Source organism: Etheostoma spectabile, chromosome 1 (assembly GCF_008692095.1).
Source record: "Etheostoma spectabile isolate EspeVRDwgs_2016 chromosome 1, UIUC_Espe_1.0, whole genome shotgun sequence".
Lineage (NCBI taxonomy): Eukaryota > Metazoa > Chordata > Actinopteri > Perciformes > Percidae > Etheostoma > Etheostoma spectabile.
This window is the reverse complement of record NC_045733.1, coordinates 518987-541610: the sequence shown is the minus strand read 5'-3', so window position 1 is coordinate 541610 and position 22624 is coordinate 518987. Positions and strand designations below refer to the sequence as shown.

The following is a 22624-nucleotide window of genomic DNA, read 5'->3' as shown; positions in this document are numbered from 1 at the left end:
TTATGTCTTAATTTATCTGTGATTGACCTAAAGACGTCAGTATGTTAATAATGCGACAGGGTGGAAGAGTGAAAAATAATTGTTTGCAGAATAATTAATCCTAGACAAACAATATGCTTTATTTCCCAAGAAACCATGTGAATGAAATGTTGTAGACTTGGAAGACAGTACAAAAACTTGCCATCACAACTCTAAACAGGATTTCAGGCGACTTAAAATTGTGCTCGTGGATTTTTGCTGCCCTCTTTTGTTCAGTCTGTGAAACTGAATATTGACTCTGTGTGATGAGTGAGTTGGACAGTTGCCTCCCATCAGGCGATTACAGGCCCCGGGTCTGGACATAAAGACACATAAGACTCATTTAAATGTTGTGTATATATTTGTAAGTAAATTATCATGCCCAACTCAGTTCTTTCTTCCTTCCTTAGGAGGCAGTAATCTAAATTCATAGGGATTTCCAATTTCAGCATTGGTTTGCCTGACACGTGACAGATTCTATTACTGAAAGTGTGTGTGATGTCCTGAAGCTACAATAAATCAATCAGCGAGCTGATTCATTCAGCACATGGGAAGGTTAGCTGATGTACAATACATGTGACAGCAGCTGTGATGCAGACAGCTGTTTTCTAAGCCGGGTGTTCATGCAATTGTCCTCTGCACAAAAGAAAATGATGGGCAGAAAAACACATGTGAATCAAAATGGATGAATGAAAACATTCCTAGCAGGCAACTGGAGAGAGACAGAGCCAAACAGCAGAAGCTTACATATTTTTGTTCTCAAGTAAGGTGTCAGGTTTAGGACACTTTAACTTACTAAATAAACACGGTCAAGCAAGAAAACGAGACGCAGACGGCAAATGTGTAGTTAAATTGACAGTTGCAAAAGGGAAGAACACACACAAGAGCCACCTATCCTCCAGCGCAGCTCTGGTGGAACTTCAGCGATTTCTCTGCAGCTCTGTTCCTTGATTCACAGTTGTTGATACATCTGTTATCTGGTTTATGCCTACGCTAAGAGAACGATTTGTGCTTTAAATGACCTTGAATCTAAGACATTTGCTGCTTGTGATATACAACAGTGAGACATTTACGACCTCTTGTAAGAAACAGCAGCAACACAGAAAAAGAGGGAGAGCTATAGAGAAACACAGTTTTGTTAAATGTGCACATAATAAGCATTAAAGATATATATAATAAGCATGTAAGAATATATGACAAGCAAGATATGAATATATATAATGAGCATGAAAGTTATAATATTTTAAGACACTACAACAGAGAAATAGGAAATAAAAGACTTATAAAAATAAATTTCTCTGTCATAAGGTTTATTAATGAGATATGTTTTATACTTGGCGAAGGTTGTCAGGCACCTCAGGGATGCAATCCTAGTGTTTGGTCAATGTATTTTCTTCCTAAGAATGGGATCAGCACATTTAAATAGCTAATGTCAGCAATTAAAAAAAGAAAGAAATAGAAATATCATAAATAGCCCCAAAGAGGTTTAGTGATTTTTGCATGCCTGGTTGATTAGTCTCTGTTTTATTAGTTTACACTCAGTGTAAAGCAGCAACACAAGATTATCCTCCTAAGAACCCTGTGGCAGGCACATATGCCTTTAAGTATAAGTGTAGACATCACTATGTTGACAAGCTTGAAAAGATGAATAAGTTGTTTAACAATAATCACATAAAAGGTGATCGGCTTTCTTTGGCTACATCCCAGATGAATACAAACGTATTACAGTACCTATGGCTTGCTATTTTTGGAAGAGGATTGACCAGACCTCGGAGTCATGTGGACAGTTATCGACAGTCTCTGTTGTGTCACTGACAGTGCTCTTTCTCACCATTCTATAATCTATCACAATCTCCGGCATTCCAGCAGGCAGTGCTAATTCAAATTCATTCAAATCAGTAATCAGCAGAGTGAGAGTGTGTTACCATTGGAACAGGCATACAATGTAGGCCTGCAAGACTTAACAGAGTGAACACAGGGATCAGGCTGGAAAAGAACACTTGTCTGAGGTCAGATGGTTTTCTGTTCAAAACTACATATAGTTACTAAATGTCTTTAATGCCGAATATATTCATTTAAATAATTACAGCCTACATTGTTAACTTAATATTAGTAACCAAATATTATATACATAGATGTGTGATCTAAGTGATTGGATTTTATGATACAATGAAAATCTCACTATTGTGTAATTAGCCTATGTGATTATTTTTATTCACAAAATGGCTTTCAAAACGTAATGTTTGCAGCATTTATATGTTTATTTAAGTTGTTTAATTAATGTATTCAAAAGTATTGTTTATATAGGCTAATTGTAGTGGATTCTTGGATTTTATTATTGCTTTCTGTTTATGTTTATAATTTTATGTTTGCGTTTTGCGAAATTGTGAAAACAAGATTCACTGACGTTGTTTTTTCTCAAATACGTCATCAAGCCACATCCTCTTGACGTCATCAACATTCGCCGATAAAGCATGGCAATACATATGGGCAGTACCGTCGTCGAGATGATGTTGACAGCTTCACTGTGTTTTTGACTATTTAACGTGACTTTTAAAGAGTTCCAGTGCACAAAACTGGGCTCGTCTTCTTAGTTCAGCCCTTAATTTGCGATTTAATTCTTGTTAGCCGATCTTAGCCGGTATAGCGAGCCAGCTCAACACCAAAATGCACTCTGTGAAGGTCGGCTATTTAGCTTCGGCTGCCTCGCGAGCTCTCTGCTCAAGTGGAGTTTACTGTGGTGAGTTTATGCAGGTGTCGGCCTGCTGTCGTGTCCATCGTTCAGTCACGCAGACTCGCTTTTGTCGAACAGCAGCTACGCCAGAAGAGACAGTCATTCGCGTTCCCCGCTACATGCAGAAGCACATTGAAAATGTAAAACTGACTCGAGGCAAAAACAACATCAACACCATCAAAGCCGGCAAGCTCCTGATTCAGAGCAAGGATCCTGATCTGAACCAATCGGCGGGATACACTCTTGGAAAGTTCGAGCAGCCCAATCTCTGCTCGAAAGGGTGGAAACATAACAAATCATTCGGTGATTATTTCACCATCAACAACATCCAGGCCGTTGCACCTTTTGTTGTTGATGATCAGAATGAGAACGTTGAGCAGAAAGTATCGCCGACGTTTAGTAACCTGCATATCTGCAAGGAGCTGGTGGAAGCTTTGGACAAGATCCACATTACCCATCCCACCACTGTACAGCTGCAGACCATCCCAAAGGCCCTGAAAGGTCACAACATTCTCTGTGCCGCGGAGACGGGCAGTGGCAAAACACTGAGTTACCTCCTGCCTGTTGTTCACAGACTGCAAGCCGAGAAGAAATCGGAGATGTACGCTGGGAGCGCGCACAAGATCAGCGCCGTGGTTCTTGTGCCTTCCAGAGAGCTAGCTGAGCAGGTGGCGGCTGTGTGCAGGACTCTGTGTGCACCATTAGGCTTGCTGGCCAGGACTGTGGGTGGTGGGCGGGGTGTAGGACACATTAAGGTGGTCTTAAAGAAGGATCATCCGGATGTTTTAGTGGCCACACCAGGCGCTCTGGTCAAGGCCCTGCGGAGACGCTTCGTGGACTTGAGTGAGCTGAGCTTCTTCGTGGTGGACGAGGCTGACACCATGTTTGACCCCAGCTTCTCCGACATGTTGGAGAACATTCTGCTCCACGCCAACATCGCTAGTGATCCCAAGGAAACCCGAGGTCCAGGCCATAAAGCCCAGCTGCTAGTGGTGGGGGCCACCTTCCCTGGAGGGGTCGGGGAAGTGCTCAGCCAGGTGACGGATCTTGGCAACATGGTGGTGGTCAAGAGCAAGATGCTGCACTTCCTCATGCCACATGTCAAGCAGACGTTTCTGAAGGTTAAGGGTGCTGACAAGATCCTGGAGCTCCACCAAGCCCTGAAGCTTCTCCAACAGGAAAGAGGAGGGGGCGCGGCTTTGGTGTTCTGCAATAAGTCTGCCACTGTCAACTGGCTGGGGTACTCGCTGGATGAGATGGGGGTGCAGCATGCACGTCTGCAAGGGGAGATGCCTGCTGCTGTGCGTTCAGGAATCTTCCACTCCTTCCAGAAGGGCCTGGCAGATGTGCTGATATGCACAGACATTGCTTCGCGTGGCCTGGACACATCTCGAGTGCGCTTGGTTGTCAACTATGACTGCCCGGAATCCCACACAGACTACATCCACAGGGCAGGGAGAGTGGGGAGGGCAGGAGGGGTGGAGGATGGGGAGGTGCTCAGCTTTGTCACTCATCCATGGGATGTGGAGCTGGTGCAAAATATTGAGACTGCTGCACGTAGAAGAACTAGTTTGCCAGGGATGGAATCTGAAATACGTGAGCCAAAACCCAAAGTAGTAGAGGCAGAGGAGGAGTAGGAGGAGTTTTTTTGTGTATGTTTGCAAGTAAAAAAAAACTTCTGGTGGGACATGTTACTGTATGTGTTGTGTTGGGATGACAAACTCTAAATGTACAAAACATTGTCAGCGGAAATGGTAAACCAGATTTGTTTGAAACAGAATATCACTAGGATTGTTTTTGGCCACTATAACTTTTTTTTTTATAAGTAATTAAATTGCCAACTTTTGATTGATCGTAGATGGGATGGAAATTCTACAAAAAATGGTGAATTTGGTTTTACCTTACTTTCATTCAAACATTCCCAACTGGGATAAAGTGAAAGGGAGATTAATGAAAGTGACAAATTGTATTGTTTTGCCAAGCTACAACCTATAATTGCTTAGTTCTTGGTGTAAGTTCTTACCTCTGATCTTAAAAAGCACAAACATAAAGCATGATATTAATGGAAATATAGAAGTGTGCTTTGTCTGCATATTTTTCCAATAGTGTCAAAAAATGTTCATTGAGGCCTTTTTTCTTGATGTAAATGTGCAGATTAATCTGCTCAGCAGTTGCTCAATATACTTATTACAATATTTCAATCAACTGATGCTGTATTTTTCTTAAAAATGCTTGAACTTTAAAGTAAAAACTAATTGCATATTCTCATTTGTTTTGTTTATTTTTCTGTTGGCGAACGTGTGTTGGCCATGTTGTGGCATCTGTTGGATGCACACATCTCTTCGTGCAAAAATGACATCTCTCAAATACGGTTAACATAAATTGACCTGCTTTGTGGGTGTAAAGTCATTTTCAGTGAAACTATGCAACACAATAACGTGATGTGGGTAACTTGACATTGAAGAAGACATTGCTGTAGATGTTTTTTTAAATACAACCTGTTGACTTTTTCACCACACCTATCCAAATACCATCCAGGGTATGGTATTAATGTAAGCTACAGTCGGCATCTTCAACATTGCAACAAAGCACTCTGAATAAGAAGAAAAGTACATTTACTTTTATCTGTCTCTTACAACCTTTTTTAAGACTTTTTGAAATAAGTCTTACATTGATTGATATTGTCCTTTGGACAAATCGTAAATACTCTGGAGATCCGTTATTATCATCCTTAACACAATTTCAAAGTTTTTTTGTCTCTGTGATATGTACTGCATGTGTTTAGCCACCAGGTGGTGGCATTTGTCTGATTTCATCATTGGACATCAGCTGCGCAGGTTGGTGGGTTCAAACCCAAAACATGTACAGTTTACAGATTTTGGTGCTCAATACAATGAACTTGCTACATGCTCACTAACTTAATGGAAACCGTCACAAGCCCACCTGCTAGTTTCTGAAAGGTTTTGTGGTTTCCAGTACCTTTCATGTTTGCAGTACAGAAACACGTCATCAAGCTACAGTAGAAATCATTAATCTCAAGGCAAGCTGAACAGAGGCCAAAAACTGACATATCTACATTTGATGTGGTAGGTCCACTGTACTTGAAAGGATTTTTTTCCTTTTCCATGCCTGTGGGTGCTTGTTGAAAGGAAACCGCGAAAGTCAACACAAAAAAATGCCAGTGTAAAGAAAGTCTTTGGGATCTTATTTCAAAGGTAACAACTTTTCATGTGACCCTGATTTTTTTTTGGTTCAGTAGGTGTTTTAAACTTTGTTTTTTATTTTTATTTTTTACATGAATTATGGACAGATGACAAACCTGATGATTAATGCTGAAGTGTTTGTTGAAGTATAGAGATCATAGAAGCAGACAGACGGACAGATGTGTTAATGGCTCTGACAGTAACAAGGGGCTTCTATCAGAATGTCTGGAATCTAGCTTAGATTGTCCTGCCCCAGCTCAGGTCAACACCCCCGCCCCTCCCCACCCTTAGGTTCACATTTCAGCATACTGGATCCTGACAACAAGGATCCCGTGTCCACTTATAGCATGTGGAACAAATGCCTCCAATCCCTCACTTTATATTTTTGCCCTGCCTCACCTCAACGGACCACCACAAAAATAATAAACTATCAAATGTCCCACTTCCAGCTAGTCGCTGGGCCCCACATGAAGTAGCCTATTTCATGGCTAAAATAATTTTAGACCATAGCACTTAGCCTTATACGGCCACTCCACCAATCTCACAGAATATCTGTTTACTTAATACAAGGAATACGTTTGCAGCCTGGGAAAACAGTTGTTTAATGTCTGTTGTGGCTCTGTGGGTGTATTATCTATCAATCAATCAATCAATCAGTCCAAAAATGACCCTGATGAGGTCATAGTGATGTCAGCAGGGTTATTCAGCTTGAGCTTTGAGGTGACAAATTCATAACAGAAAGCCTGTGTTACAAACAGGGGGCATGGAGTTTGAAAGATGTGGGCATTTTCCAGGAACAGATCCAAGATGCTAGAGAACTGAATCATGGCAAATGTAGGGTCCTGAGTTTTTGGAGCTTGACCCAGGGACGAAAAATCAGGATGTCTTGGCCCTCTCCACCACTCACAAATGTTTCTTATTTTTCCTTGACTTGGATGTTTGCCCTTCACTGTGTATATTATTGTATGTGTAGACTTTGTAGGCTTTTCCCACATTTATCCAAGAAGAAACATAACATTGTAACTCAGTTTAAAGTGTACATACAAAAATGATTTAGAAAAATTACAAATAGTTTAGCAGCCACAAGTGGTCCAATACACAACTAAGATTTTAATCATTTTGAACTCAGTAGGGGAACTTTAATCTGTCTCTCACAAGCCCCCCACCAAGTTCAGTAGGTAGGCCTACTGAATTGCTGGAGTACCATTTAAGATGCTCTTGGAAAATGGAATCCTGGTTTGTTGGACAAAGCCATGCAGGGAAAAAGGATAAAGTTGGCTTGTTTGAGGTTACAGGTTCTCCCCGCCCAGCCTACAGTAAAACAAACAAGAGTAGCCTATATTTGAGCAGGTGGGGATGCTTGTATGCCGTTCACAGGGAGTCCATTCTTTATTTTTTGGCTTTAAACCAATACCAAAAGGGCATTTACTGATAAGCCTACCTATAACATGATACTCTGGTGCCAAACAATAATAATGGCCTAATAGCAATGTCTTCTTGAATCATTAGTAATGGAAAACTTATACACCTACAAGTGAGGTAATTGCTCTTGAATGTATCCCACATCACAAAATACCCTAAATAGGCTATTTTTCAAATATAAATAAATATCACTTAATTTAGCCCCATTTAATATCCGTGGACAATTGGGGTGTATAGGTGTGAAAAGGTGGACTACAAAGTGTTTGGTCCATTAATAATGACGCATTTCCTCTTTACCCCACCGTAGGATTCCCCCCCCCCCCTCCCGGTTTAGCCTACACACACACACGCACCGTGCCGCTGCTCACACACTGCCCAGCCACTTGGAAAATTCCCTCAACGCGGAGGATATTTTACTACTGAGCAGCGGGACTGTCGGCTTATGTGCATCTTCTCAGGGCTGACTCGCTTGAAATGCCCCAGTAGAGGACCCGAAGGTAGGTTTACAACGCTGTAATCGGCTTATTCTGCTGCCCATCTCCCCCGCAGCAGACGTAGAGCTCTGCCTGACCTTCTCTCCGACCACAGCTTTAGAATAAAACCCGCACGCTGTGTGTGCGCGAGTCCGTCCGGCGTGAGTCCCAGCCGGCTGGAAGGGAGCCTCTCTGTGTTTTTAATGGCTCGATGCTACAGCCTAAGTTGTGTTTCACCCGCATTTAAATAAACGAAACTTGTGGAGTCTTAAATTGTCGACTTCTCCTCCAGTGGCATCGGTTTGGGCGACTTCACAGAAAACTGGACTCCTGCAGGGGGGGTCACCCGGTGAGCATTTCTTTTGGCAAAGCTGTTTTTAAATTTATTTTTCTTAAAGCCGCAGGATTCAGTGTGGACAACGGTGGGTTGGTTGTGTGGTGGGTGTGCAGAGTCAAATAGGCATGGAGAGTTCACATAGGGGCTTGTAACATTGCACTGACCAGGGAAAACCAGCCTCCGCCATGTTAAGTTATCACATCCAAGCTGCCACTAATGCCACTGTTTGTAACTTTTGTTTTAATAATAGGCTACATGTCGCCAATAATGCCATATCTGACGCGCGCACATTAAAGGGCAGCGGCAGCCACCTGTGTTAAGCGCGTGGCTGCTGTGTTAAAGAACCAGCTCGTGAAAAGGAGAACCCACACATTCTAGCTTGCAGGGGAACCCATGTTATCAGCCGTGGGCGTTTTTTTTCACCATGTTTTTTTTTTCACCGCTAGGTGCATGTGGTTGCTGCGGTCAAGGTGACAATGAGAGGAGCATTATAAACAAATACATGTTAAACGGACACGTAGAATATATGGCTTCTCTGCTGCAGCAGCCACTATCCTTCCAGGTTATATTGCATGCATTGTGGGGATGTCTGCCAGTGTCGGCTTAGCTGCCACACCCCTTCATAGAAAGACAGGGCTCTGGTAGTCTGGCAGTCGCACAAGTAGCCTAATACCAATCAAATGCTATATCTATCATTTTTGCAGGGAATCTCATATTTTCCAATGTGTCCTATTTGCATTTGTGTCTCCTCCTTTTTGCACGTAATCTAATTCTCTTCTATTTGTTAAGGAATTGAGTTAAATGATAACTTGTTTATGTGTCAAGTTTGTGCTCATGTATCAACACACTCAGATCAATGAGCAGCAGCCGATGAATTTAAGCACGGCAGTGCCCTGTGTGGAACTGTAAGCTGGTTAGTAGGGAGACATGACAGGTAATATGAGATGGCCGGTGGACCAAGAGATGCCTGTGATGTTTAATGTGCAAGTGAGTTTCTGTGGCAGTTTAATGGGCAAATCACCCCCCAAAGTCTCCTTTCTCTCCCCCATCCATCCATTCATCCATCCCACTTCCCCCTCTGGCTGCATAGAACTTGGCTTGTCAGTGTTAAGGGCCTGAAACACCAACCCAATAATCGCCCGGTGGACAGTCAGCCAAGGTCTGTGACTCAAGTCTGTTTGGTGTGCTCCGAGCCGTTGTCCTTCATTTCGGCCGACTTGACATGCTCAGTCGGAAGGAAGTCACTGCCGCCAGTCGGACTCAAATGACCCGTCTGATTGGAGGAGTGCTAACCCGGAAATGACGAGCGGGATGAGCATGAATAGAGTCTCTCAAAATCGGACAAAAATCTTTTAAACTGGTCTTGTCAGTCTGAAATGAAGACAGATTCAGCAACTGCGTGGCCTATTTCTCACTTAAAATGCTTTCAGAAACACATTTCGGTGAACTATTTTTTAGTAAAATATGAGATTGTATTCTGAACAAGCCGCCATGACAATCTGGCTTTGAATTTCTGGAGAAACCAGACCCACGTGACGTGACACATTAGTCCATTCAGCTGCCGTCGGCAGTCGGCATTGCTTCGGTTCACTTTTTGCCCAACTTGGGGAGAAAGGCCGGCTGCCTTTTCTGCCAATGATCAGCCATCTGGTTGGTGTGTCACGGCCATTAGGTGTGCGGGTGTGTGTGGGGCCTCAGGCATGAGTGCTCTTCTCTGACTGGTTTGAAAGATATGTCTAACACCAGTCTGTATGTTGAGATCCATTTGGGTGGCAGTACAGCATTACTCATGGGAATGGTTGTGCAGTTATTAAATGGATTTTCTCCAAAAAAAATCTACGGTCAATAAAGTTGTGTGGAAAATTGCTGCAGTATGAGAATGTCATCCCATCCCCTCAATTTGCCCGACGTTAAAATCTGTCCTTTCAAAATGGCAGCTCTCGTCTAATGAGCCAGGCTCGCCAGCCACTGATCAGTTATGCTTCTGCTTCATCTCTGTGAAAATGTCATTTTCGCAAGCCTCATAGTTAACTGTTACTATCAGCTGGAGCTGCTGCTACTGCTTAGTATGCGGCTCTGCCACCAGCGACGGCACCGACCATTTATCAAACTGACCAAACTCTATCTGGCTTTCCTAACATAAATGCAGCAATCAAAAGCTTTTTCATTATGTCAGCAACTGCACTGACCTTTTGAATAATGTGTTTATGCGTTCATTATGCTAATGGTAGTCTGAAACCAATCTTTTCAAAGCAGAGTGATCAACAATTACACTCTTTACAGTGTAGCTGTTCAGCTATTTAGTGCTGAAATCAGTGGAAGGAAACAAGAAGCAGTGTGAATCTTTAGGAAATTGTGTCTGAGTCAGCACATAATGAAAGCTGAAACAAGTATGCTTTAAATTAATGGAAGAACTTAAAACAGTAAATCTATGATTACTGTTCTGGCCTTACCTACTGCCCACAGCCCTGTGGCAATTGAAACCTCTAACATAATGATACCAAAGCAAACAATGCACTCCTGCAGCACATTTTACAACCTTTGGGGACTAACTTTCGATCGTAATGTCCTTCTGGCATGTAAAGCCCTTCGAGGCCGTTCCTGTCAGTCACCAGTAACCATAGAGAGGAAGTAATTAGCAACCCATAATGACACTTTAATCTCAAGAGGCACAAATGTTAATGCACTGGGCCGTGGGAAGGGAGCCAACAGTTTGCTGGTCATGCTCAGCCAGGTAGCTCTGCTATGCGTTGTACAGGAAGTGTCATTCAGAGTTGGGGGGGGGGGGGGTACAGTCAGCAAGTGCAGTTCATTTTAAGAACACATTTTCTGCGAGAACTGTAAGTGCTGGTGCAAGAGAAAAATACAATAAGCTTGTGGTCTGTATGTCTTTTTTTTTTTTTACAAAATGCTGCAATGACGAGAGGCTTTTTTCAAGCAGGTGGAAGAAAGCGGGAGTGTAGGGGACAGAATTTGAGCTGTACATAGCTGCTTAAATTACATGTGCTAAAGACTTTGATAGCAAAATCTCTGAATACAAGCATCCATTGATACTTTTTCCACAGTTGTTCTGAAATAGTAATATGCTGTAAATGCAGCAGTACCTTTGGGAAGAATTGGTGACTGCTCTGCTTGTTTCCCTGTGCAGCTCCCAGTTGGTTACCTGGAACTCATTCCTTGTTTAGTTATTTTTATGGCTCTCAGAGCCTAAAACAAATGTTTGGAAGTTGTTGCCAGGTTGGTAACTAGGTAGCCTGGAAAACCCTGACAAACATCTGGCAAATTTGAGATTTGCTCTGTAAGTCAGTCTGGCAAAGAGCCCATTCAAGCTCATTTCCAATTTTTCCAAATGGAGGCACCAATCACAACCATTGAGGCGGGTTTTACACAATGACGATCAGCGCAGCGACGGCAAGCCTCTTTTTGTTTACATTCGACTGATTGGCCACCTAAGCGCGGCAACCCGTTGATGTCGCTGCTATGTCACCCGGATCGTTTGTCTGATTGGTTGAAGGAATATCCAATTGCGCCCAGAGGCATATGAGCGGCGTCCGTTGGTGATGCCCCTTTGGAAATGAGCAGTGAATGAACCTTCCGAGGACCCACGCTCGGTTACAAGAAAGGTCTGGTGTCAACTAGGCTAATAACTAGACATCAGCTAACAAATATGCATCCAAAAGCTGAGGGCAAATATTAGGGGTGTGCAAAAAAATCGATTCACATTCATGAGTCAATTCAAGCTCTACCTATTTCAAAATTGATTCATAGAATTCCAAAAATTGATTCACATACAAACTTTTTTTCCCGTTTTGTAATGGCATGTATACTATTACATGGGAAAAGTAACTACTTTTACATACTGTGAATCTTTTTTTAAATTGAGAATCGTTTTGAATTGTATCTTGAGCTTAACAAAATAAATGCCATAGCTTAGTTTATTTGACTAATAATGGTTAAATGTGATTAAACAATTAAAGACAATCATTAGAACATTTTGCCTGCATGTTTGGGGTATTGTACATAAATCAGCAAGGGACATTTTCAAAGGCTGAATGATGATCTCATACAAGCATGATCACATCTATTGTATGTCAGATTGAAGCTGCTCTGGACCTCGAGTGGAAAATAACAATTCAACTTTTTCTCTCTTTTTATTGAGAAGTATAAATTCTAAACATAGACACATTGGTATAGGTATATGAGTTTTCCTTTTTTCTTACACACAAAAACACCCCCCTCCCAGCCCACCCCATCCCACCCTGACTGGACCAAATAAGAAAGTATTAACAATACTGACAGTTATAAAGGAAATGCATACTTACAATTGAAACATGAATAAAGAAATATGATTTCTGTGAAGGACGGCATGGCTTCAAAACTCTATCATGACACCCCATAGTGGATAACTAAAGCCAGGTGTTTATACAGTACATAGAGCAGCTTGAATATAGAGGGCGGCAGTCATTCCTCTGGACTCAGCCAGGATGATCCCTTACTACCGGTAGGGCTTGGAGGTTACTATGGTATGAACAATTACAAGTTTTGAATAGTGAGAAATGTATTGTATAGATTCAGCCAGGATAGCCTGGTTCATATTCATATTTAGAAGCATGATGCATAATGGCTTTGTATTTCTGGCACCTGATAAACCTCTCTACCTCCTTTCTTCTCAACTACCCTCTTCTTTTAAGACTCCATGCTTGGGCATCATCATGTGAACTCTTTAGCAAGCTTGCCCTCTCCATGATGAAGTATATGTTAGCCATGCAGGGTTCATGGTATAATTTAGCATTATTTTAAGAAAATGCTCGCCTATGTGTCAGAATTGTATTCCCAGTATGTGGAATGGGTTCTTCGGTGATATTGACGTGTTGTTATTTGCCTTTTCCCATCCTTTCTTCCCTCACCCTTGGTGATGGAGTGGAAAAGATGATTACGATTGTGGATTTAGAAAACCATTGCAGTCAATCCCTTGATGCACACATGCAATTGCCAGTCAATGTATTTATATTCTGTAAATACCTTTCTATACATTATTTTTCATTGTTGGTGGCTTCCTGCTCTGATTCAATTTGCCCGCCTGCACATACCTACAATGTTTTTTTGATTGCACTGTAAACAGCTAAACCGGTTGCTATTCTGTTGCTTTTGTTACAAATTAGCTGCTCAAAAACATTCATGCTACAGTTGAGTAGCATTTTTTTTTTTTTACTAACTGAAGTTTGCATAGTTTAGTGCCTTTATATGTAGTAGCTAACACATTTTAGGAATGCTATATTCTTAATACATGGAGTTCTGCAGTGTGAGGGAGAAAAAGGTCTGAATGAAGGCGGAGGACTGTTTGACCTAGTTCAAGTTAACAGTATCACAGAATTTCACACTTCGTTGTGACCAAGCCAAGGCATGCATAACCTTAAACATAAGAGTCAAATCACAAGATTCCAAGCAGGGCTTTCTGTGAGAAATAGGGTCCCCGCGCCTGCCTCTTCCAGATGTACAGTACTTATTTACCAGTTAAATATGTTAATAATTACTTACGTATTTACCGTTTCCATGCCTCTTTTTTTGTAGCCACAAATTTATATTAGAAGGAAGGGTTATAATTAACAATGGGCAGCTGGTTGACAAAACATTCAAGAGTCACAGTTTTGAGCCAAGCTTTATTTATCTGCAGATGAAATGAATAAGAAATCATGTACAACAAATGCAGCGGTAATATCAATAATGAAATTACTGTCAATGAAGAGATTGATGCACAGGTTTGTAAAGATTGTTGCCATTTATGATGAAATTTTGTCCATCCCACCCATCAGCGGTGAAGCGTGCATCTAAAGTCTTTTTTTGGTGGTAGCATCATGTATAAGTCCTGAATGATGGCCATTGTTGGATGGATGCAGCGGAGGCTCTCTTTTTGGCACATTCTATCTACTTTCTGTTCTTTTTCCCCCTACCTCCCACTAAGCTCTGGTATGCCTGCCTCCCACTCAGTCCTCCGTCCAATGTGCACTGCATCACAAATATAACCCAGTAGAGTGTAACACAAAAAACTATTTCTGCTTGAGTGTCTTTGCTAATTGCTGATTGGTTTTAAATACTCCGTATGACTCAAGGATAGGAACGGTTGACGTTTTTTTTTTTTTTTTTTTTTTTTTTGTCAGTTTATAATTAAACGAGGAGTAGGTTTCAAGAGGTGCTAGGTCTGTCGGGGCAGCCATTGCCCTGCAGCAGTCTGCAAATGTGGGTCTGTGTGTGCGCTGTGATTTAAGTCAGTGGATCCCCAATCTGGTTTAAAAAATACAACATTTTAGTCATGCTGAGCAGCAGGAACCAGTATGGTTGTCATAGTGATGGGGAATGAAAACTCATGCTGCCTACTACTTAGGCAAATTGAATGGAGTTGTTAATTTAAACTTTACCTCAGTAGGAAAGCATGACATCTTAATGACCACATTGATGTTTACGTTTTCTAATGGACTGTGATTGGTGGACAATTTTGCATATTGTTTGTTATAGTATATATATATATATATTATAGTATTATGTAGCTTGTATGGGCTATTGAAATTTAGTTTGGTGACTTGAGCCGAGAATTCAGGTTCATTTCAAATTTTGATTTTGAGTTTTGGCCACACCGAACCATAATCGCAACTCCTGGCTGAATGTGGATATGCTCTCAAATGTGTTTCAGGTTGCAGCTGAGCTCTTCAGCTATTACTGGAGTGCATCTCTGGCAAAAATCCCTGCTGCCATGGTTGCCACCTCAAGGCGCATGCTTCTTAGTCACCCGGCAGAAATGTAACCTAATCAGGTGTCTGCTGCTTCCAGTACATAAGCACAACGCGCTGTGAACAGAGTGTACAATGACCATTTTGCACAAAACCACGTGTGGCCAAGCACCCTTGTATGTCACCTTGGACATTTCAATTCAGTTGGATTCCTTATTAATACTTCTATTGCTTGGGCAGTAAAATTAATTTTTCTTTTGCTTGGGGGACTATTTGAGTTTGTGAAAGTAACCAGGAAATGCATCCTAATAGAGATTGCTGGTTTGCTTCCCCAGAACCATGTACAGTCACACTCTTCTCCACCATGACAAGTGCTTCCGAGCAAAGTGCTTTACTTTAGATTCACTAAGTGGACTACTTGATGCCAAATGCTACTTGTTGTGGTTATTTTTGGTATCCTATCCAAGTGTGCTTGCATGTGTTGCTTCAAGTACTGCAGATTGAACCTGAAAACTGAAACGTGTGGTAGGGGTGCAAGCTATATCGTTATTGCAATATCATGTTGCACAATATTATATGTAAGGTGCAAGATATATTGACTCAATAACGATGTTGCAATACATCAAAAGTGTCACAATAAGTATGCAATATTTTGTTTATTTTGTGGAGCTCTGCGTCTCGTCCGTTGGCTGTGTGGCTTCGTTGTGTTCGATTGGCCAGTTACCGTGCCACTTGCACAGTCAGCGCACGGGTCCATTACATGACAAACCCTACGGAGCGTACTACGTGTGTGCATATTTCAACAGAGTGACCGTATAAGTGAAGAAATTGATAGAGACAACTAAACGGAACGAATCGGAAAAGCGAAAGAAAAGTTGTCGTGTTCTCATCATTTTATACTGTATAGCCAGTGAAACATGTCCTGTTCTGTAGACATGGTCCTTATTTATTTATTCATGTAATACCAGTCAGTTGAAGCAAACCTGTGTTGTAAGAAAACTTGATCAATTGTTATGAATATATTTTCATGCGTTTTCCCCCAACCTTAGTCATTTTAAATGTTTGAAAATTGAAATTAATTTTGATATCGCAATATTCATGATCAAGATTGCAGTATCACATTTTTTCAGTATCGTGCAACCCTAACGTGTGGAGGTCAACACCAGTGCAAGTTGAAAAAACTTCAGAGTAAACCCACATATCGTGAGAGAAGAAAATGAGGCTTGGCATTTGAACGAGTCACGATATCAACTGGATCTGCGACCAAAATTAAAAGAAGGAGATGGGCGCATACAGCCTGCTTTGACAATTCTGCCAACAAAAGCTTTAGCCCCATCCTTATATTTTAAAGATGAGAGCAAGCATTGCTGCATGTAGTTTTCTTCTGCTGCTTTGAAGGTCCCTCAGCACATGGCTGTAACTGTATCTATTCCCAATGTCATGAACAAATAGTGTTCTCATTTAGTCAACATGTTTGTTTTTTGTTGACAAATTTCAACATTCATATCACTCATCAAATTATTTTTGTCTCTGTGATGCTGTGGTTTGTGAAAAATTATCCGGTGTTGGAATTCCCCGGGAAGTGACTGGGGAGCAGCTCGGAGCTTTGTTTAGCACGGGTGAGTGAACATTCTGGGAGTGTTGGAAATGTATCCCACCCCTTTGCTCCTCCTCAGCCCTCCTGCAGCCTGGGGCATCTATTCTTGGTTTTCTCATAAGGATACATTCTTGCTACAAATGTTTGGTAGCTAACTTGCATGGGTAGTGACCTCACTGTATAAGGCCAAACTGCTGGCAAAGGGGCTGAAATGGTCACAGTGTTGCAGAATAGAAAGGACAAACTATCCTGCAAATATCCAGCACATTTAGTCTTTTATCATTCAGTTATGAAATAGGATTCTATTCAAATACGTCTTTTGAAAAAAAACTGTGAACTTATTGTGTTTGCGGCCCAGCTAAGTAATGAGAGAGCTTTATGTTTCCCCTTCAATGGTCTTTTGTTGAACAAAGTGGTGTGTAGAATGAATAAAATACCAGTGCATGTAAACCGAACAGTAGAGAGAAAATAGAGACACACTCTGAAAGATATTGTGACTGCCCTTGCTGGGCCTGCCAGAAAATTTACGGTTAGCATCACCAGCCATGGCAGATCACCAACTAGCCCTGCGAATTGTCACTATGTCACCAAGCTCCCAACGCTTTAGTAAACAGTTTATGGTAAAGGTAAACAGTTGCCCTTGTCTTTCATATTCAAAGCCATCATTTTGTAAAACAGTCTTTCCATTTTAGTTAACCCTGAGGATATCCCATAGGTTATTTTGTGACTGTGAAAAGCTTTGTCCAGAGTCACAGAAGATATGGTTGTAACTGTTTTCACAGGGTGTTTAGTACTCCCCGACTGATCTTCACATACAAAATTGTATAAATTATAATGCCACCGTGCCTAAGCCAATTAAGTTATTCAAATACGTCAGTCAGGCACCGCCTACAATTGCAAGGATTACAGATTTTGTGATTCCCTGTAACTAAATTCATTTGATGTCATTATTTTTGCCTGATAAATGAAAATGATTAGCCGAAAAGTACTAAGTATGTTGTTTTCTGACAAGACAGTTCAGCTGGATCTCAGTGTTTCTTAAAGTCCATAAAAACAGATCCGACCAATGCTTGCTGGTTCTCTCCTTTTTTATGCATTGTGCTTTTCCTGTTTTATTCACAGTGATTAGTAATGAGTTGTCTCCTTTGTCATACAAGGTATCATGGTGCAGAGTGCATGGTGTCAAATATGGCACCGTCACACATATTGACACTTGACCACAAGCAGGCGAAAAGGTTTTAACACAAACCTTAAACTGACAAGATGAGCGTCATCTATCATCTCTCCGGTGATACTATTTGGAAATGATCCTAGTCCATGAACCTAATGGGTTTCTTTTTTGACCCACTAAGAACATGTTTTTTCTTGGCACTTTTTTTACAAATAGTTTTGGTGTTGGATGTGTGTCACTTTCCCTCTCTGAAATATCCAGTCTGGATGGCACCCAAAATAGGACTTAAAGTGGCACTTAATGTATGACTGTTCCAATCATACCAACGGCGCTCCTTCCCTTGGCCAAAATGTCTTTGTCGGGAACAGACTTGCTTGCACTCCCCAGCTCCCTGCAAGCCGCTGATGTTGCCTGTAGAGGTTGGAGAGTTTGAATAGACAGAGCTATATAAGGGAAACCATTCTTTGTTTATTAGTTAAGGGAGAGTACACAGACGTGCTGCCAGGCCTCTCAAAGTAGAAAATGGGGACAGAAAGAAGAAGATGAAACACCACTCAGACATAGTGTACTCTGCTATATAGAGCTGTAAACACTTGACCTTTTTTTTTATAAGGCAGAGTTCTGAGTGTGGCAGCTGGCTTACATTACACGTGGAAAGCTCAGTGTTAATCAAGTGGCTGGAAATAGTCTCTATCTGTGCGCCATTCTATAGGCAGTGTGTGATAATGGAGCTAGCCACAATGATACAGTGGTTACATTAGCTGCCTCCCAGGGACTTTGCCTGGTGGACGTTGTCAGTAGAGTTATCAGCATTGGACCATCTACCTGCTGCTAGCTTGACATATAGTGAAGCAATAATTGTGGTTTGGTAGTAGTGTGTCTTGGTTGTAGCTTTAGTGCATTTTAGGTAAGGAACCTACAAACAAGGTGTGTGTGGTGTGTGTGTGTGTGTTGTGTGTGTGGTGTGTGTGTGTGTGTGTGTGTGTGTGTGTGGGTGTGTGTGTGTGTGTGTGTGTGGTGTGTGTGTGTGTGGTGTGTGTGTGTGTGGTGTGTTTGTGTGTGTGTGTGTGTGTGTGTGTGTGTGTGTGTGTGTGTGTGTGTGGGTGTGTGTGTGTGTGTGTGTGTGTGTGTGTGTGTGTGTGTGTGTGTGGTCCTTTTAATGAATTTTACGTGGTGAATAGGTAATTTCTTGTTATTAGCTTATTTTACCATGGGCTAAATCTGTCTGAGTTCTCCACTTTAAAACCTTTAAATGAGGCCATCTGTCTATTGAAAACACTAATGTAACTCATTACCTAGGTTTATTGGAGTACAGTTGCCATTTGGGTGGTGGACACCAGTAGTGGAGGGGATGCAAAGTCATAGTTTAATGCTGAATTCAGTTAGCAGCTTTGTATGATCAGCATGGCTGCACAGTGTGCTAATGAATTAAATTGTTCATTAAATGCATTCTACACAAACTGCATGCTTTTGAACAAGGACCTACCTTCAACTTTCTGGTGTTTTTATTTATGTTGGATTAATAAAAAGCAAAGGATTTGATGCTGTATAAGTACTATATATATATATATATATATATATATACTTATTCATGAGGCTGCTGTCTGCAAATAGTTGCTTAATCACTTCGGTCCCAGTTTGAATTTAATTGAGATAATCCAATATCGGGCATTTCTGCTCTGCCAATTTAAAATAAGATTTATAGTAATCTTCAGAGCTTAAAGTTGGTGTGCACAGTGTTTCATATCAACATGTCTGTGGGGAGCTTGTTTTCCAGCTGGCAATGAGACAAATGCTGCATTGTTAGATTCCTCTCTTTAGAAGAACTCAGGCGTTTTTGTCTTTTGGACTCAGGGTTGAATGCCAGCCTTGTCCTCAGTTGGGTTACTTATCTCTCGGTGCACTGCTTGCCCTCATGGAAATTACTTGGAGGGGCATCCCCACCCACTCTTCACCTCCTTCAACAACAACACAATTAAATGATATCTCTCTTTTTTTTGCAGAGTTCCCTGTTTGTTTCTTATACTGTAAGTCAGGCATCCTCTTAATTTGCTACAAGAGTATCTGTTATTGTAATACTGGTATAGGAAAACACCAGGTGGGAAATGTAATTGCTGTAGGGAATGACCACGCAGAGACTCAGTGCTGGTTTTGAATTGGGAGCATGTGTTAGTAGGATGGTGGATTCAAACGCCATTTACAAGTGGCAGATGGGATTTTAGTTTTTGTTCAGTTTTCCCTGATGTCAAGTGCAGCTTGTTCCCCGACTGGAGTTCTGTTAACTGTGCTGCTAAGCCTTTTACTTTCATGCAGCTGAGGGAGCATGTGAACGCTGCTGAGCAACCTGGCCTCACCGTGCATTTGGGCACATATGCCACAACTTTCCTGAACCCCACAACTTTCCTTAACCCCACAAGGCTGTTTCAAAGCAGGCTACATTTCCAAGAAGCAGACATACACTCGTTTTTCAGAATTTGTTTTTTTTTAGGGAGTGGATGCAGACGTGGCACTTGGCTTGCTTTTGTTATTAGGCAGATAGACAGATTTTAACAGAATATAATAGATATTGAATAGAAATATAATTAGTTTTAGAAAATCTCTGTATTTGCTTTCCTGCTGGTAATTGGATGAGATTGATACACTCATATCTCCTTTTTAAAGATTCTATAATCAACATTTAAGATGGATCACATCATTACTGGAATTTGAAAGGGGTGGCTCATAGTAATGAACCCCACAACTTAATAGGAACCTTCAGCTCATGTTTATAGTTTTTTTCTTCTTTTTTCTTTTTATAAATATCACGATGGAAAGCTTAAACATGTTATTATTGTCACTTTTTGGGCAACATTTTTGCATTTGACAGCAGTTAAAGTCCCCGCCCTTAGAAATAATTCTTTAGAGTTGAGGTTGTCATCTTCACTGTAGTAATCCCAGAATTGTGCATTCAGCATGCATTGAATTCATAGTGCTGCATAGTCCCTCCTGTCCCTGCCTTTGGTGCGGTTGTGGTATTCCTGCTGAAAGATAAGCCATCCTGGAATCAGCCCCAGTCCGCTGACCTAGCAGGAAACTGCAGCAACTGTCCCCCACCTTCCTTATCGCTCCGCTGCCCCCTCCCCCCCAATCCACTACCGCGTGTTCCCTCTTTGTCTCACTCACATTTTCATTTTCTGCCACCTAAATCTACCCATCTCTTAGTTTCTCTCACCTCTATCTCCCTTTCACCACACTGCAAGTTCTCTCCTTGACCCCGTGGCTAGCAAGCATGTCAACACCTTGGCTGCAACCCAGTCACGGGGATGAAATGACACAGGTTGCTTTGCTGTGGGCTGTAAATCATCACATACACATCTGGTAAATGGATGAAGAGGGGTGTATTGATAGACAGAATATTCACACTACCTGCTTGACATTTTGAATTTTTTTTCATTGCTTCCGTCTGGGTATCTAAAAAATGGATTCCTCGTGCGTGATTTGTGATGACTGGAAAGAGGTCAACTGACTTCATTTAGCTGGAGTTTAGTATCACTGTCATTTGCCTGAAAGGACACATCATGAGAAATAATTGGCCTGGGAATGTTTGTGCAGTTAAAATGGTTTACTACAATGTCATAGGCGGAAAATCAACTGTAAAGAGGGTTTGTGTATGTGTGTGCTCTCTCTCTCTCTCTCCCTCGCTTCTCTCTCTCTCTCTCTCTCTCTCTCTCTCTCTCTCTCCTCCCTTCTCTCTCTCTCTCTCTCTCTCTCTCTCACTCTCTCTCTCTCTCTCTCCTCCCTTCTCTCCCCCTCTCTCATCTCTCTCTCTCTCTCTCTCTCCTCTCCCCATTGCCATCTGACTCCCCAACAATGCAGAGTATTTAATGTATGAGGTGACCGGGGAGCGGCTCCTGCCTGCTCCTAACAATAGAACTGACAAGCAAGGGGCCAGGCTTTCCCTTTGCAGACAGCATGAAAAAAAAAATAGGGGCTTGAAGTTGCTGGATTGTTCACCCACAATAGGCAACCACAGCCCTGTAAGGCAGTTTACCTCCCATGTCATGTTTTTTTTCTTCTTTAATGTCCCTGAGCCTCTGCCCAGCCCCCAGACTGCGTTTTAATTGGTTGTCCTGGTTGGTTGTCACCTTGCCCTACAATGGCATTGAACTTTTCAGATGGGATAGGGAAGTGTCACACTTAGAAAGGCACTCATCCATTATAAAAAATGCTACTAATGGAAACGATAAGGAATAGCAGAGCACTGCTTATCCTAATTAAAATGGAAGTCCTATAGCTGTTGACTAAATTGGGTTTTGGAGGCCAAAGTGGCTGGAGCTACTAGCAGACAGTTAAATGTCTGCTCGCAGCTGTCCGCCCGATAGCGGATTAAAGGACCCCCATATCTTTTACGGCCAAGATACTAAAGAAGATTAGATCATGAAGAGGACCGGCCCGTCCTAATTTGCAGTAGCGCCAAAATGAGACTTGGCCTTAAAACTGGGTTTTAATGATTTATTGTATCTTGTAAAGGATGTACTCGCCCCTGTGGCTGCCTGTGTTTTTTTTTTTTTATAGGCTTGTTTGTTAGGAGTTAAGGAGTGAGGACATCGGCACCCCATTTGTGCCAGCTATCACAAGAGGTAACTCATTGTGTAGTAAAATGTGGCCAAAAATATAGTAGTTCTGTCTAATCAAGTCAATTACTGATAGTAACTTAGGCAACTCCTAGTTACAGTTCTTAGTTTATTTTCACATCCATGTCCGTGGTGTCAGGATCAATGCAAAGTGACCAAGCAGTCTAACAAGAGCACAGTATCTATCATACTCTACGATGGAGCACGAAAGTGGTATTTGATTCAAGCTGCTCTGCTATGCCACTACTACTTGGCAGTTGGTGTTTCCACGACCACGATGGCCTGACTGAAATATTGGACGAGGTCCCGACCTCAATAGGCTTCCCTGGAA

At 41.7% G+C, this 22624-nt stretch overlaps 2 protein-coding genes across 2 annotated transcripts in view; both read left to right on the top strand.

The window, feature by feature from the left end:
* The first annotated feature begins 2479 nt into the window (after positions 1-2479).
* ddx28 (DEAD (Asp-Glu-Ala-Asp) box polypeptide 28) lies at positions 2480-5017 on the top strand. Its single transcript, XM_032518672.1, has one exon. The coding sequence runs from the start codon at positions 2686-2688 to the stop codon at positions 4387-4389; it is 1704 nt and encodes a 567-aa protein (XP_032374563.1). The 5' UTR covers positions 2480-2685; the 3' UTR covers positions 4390-5017.
* Positions 5018-7720: 2703 nt separating this feature from the next.
* Positions 7721-22624, top strand: part of tln2a (talin 2a) — an 84002-nt gene continuing 69098 nt past the window's right edge. Inside the window, exon 1 of the mRNA XM_032519734.1 lies at positions 7721-7874. The gene's annotated coding sequence lies outside the window, so the exon portion shown is untranslated. The remainder of the gene's footprint in view (positions 7875-22624) is intronic.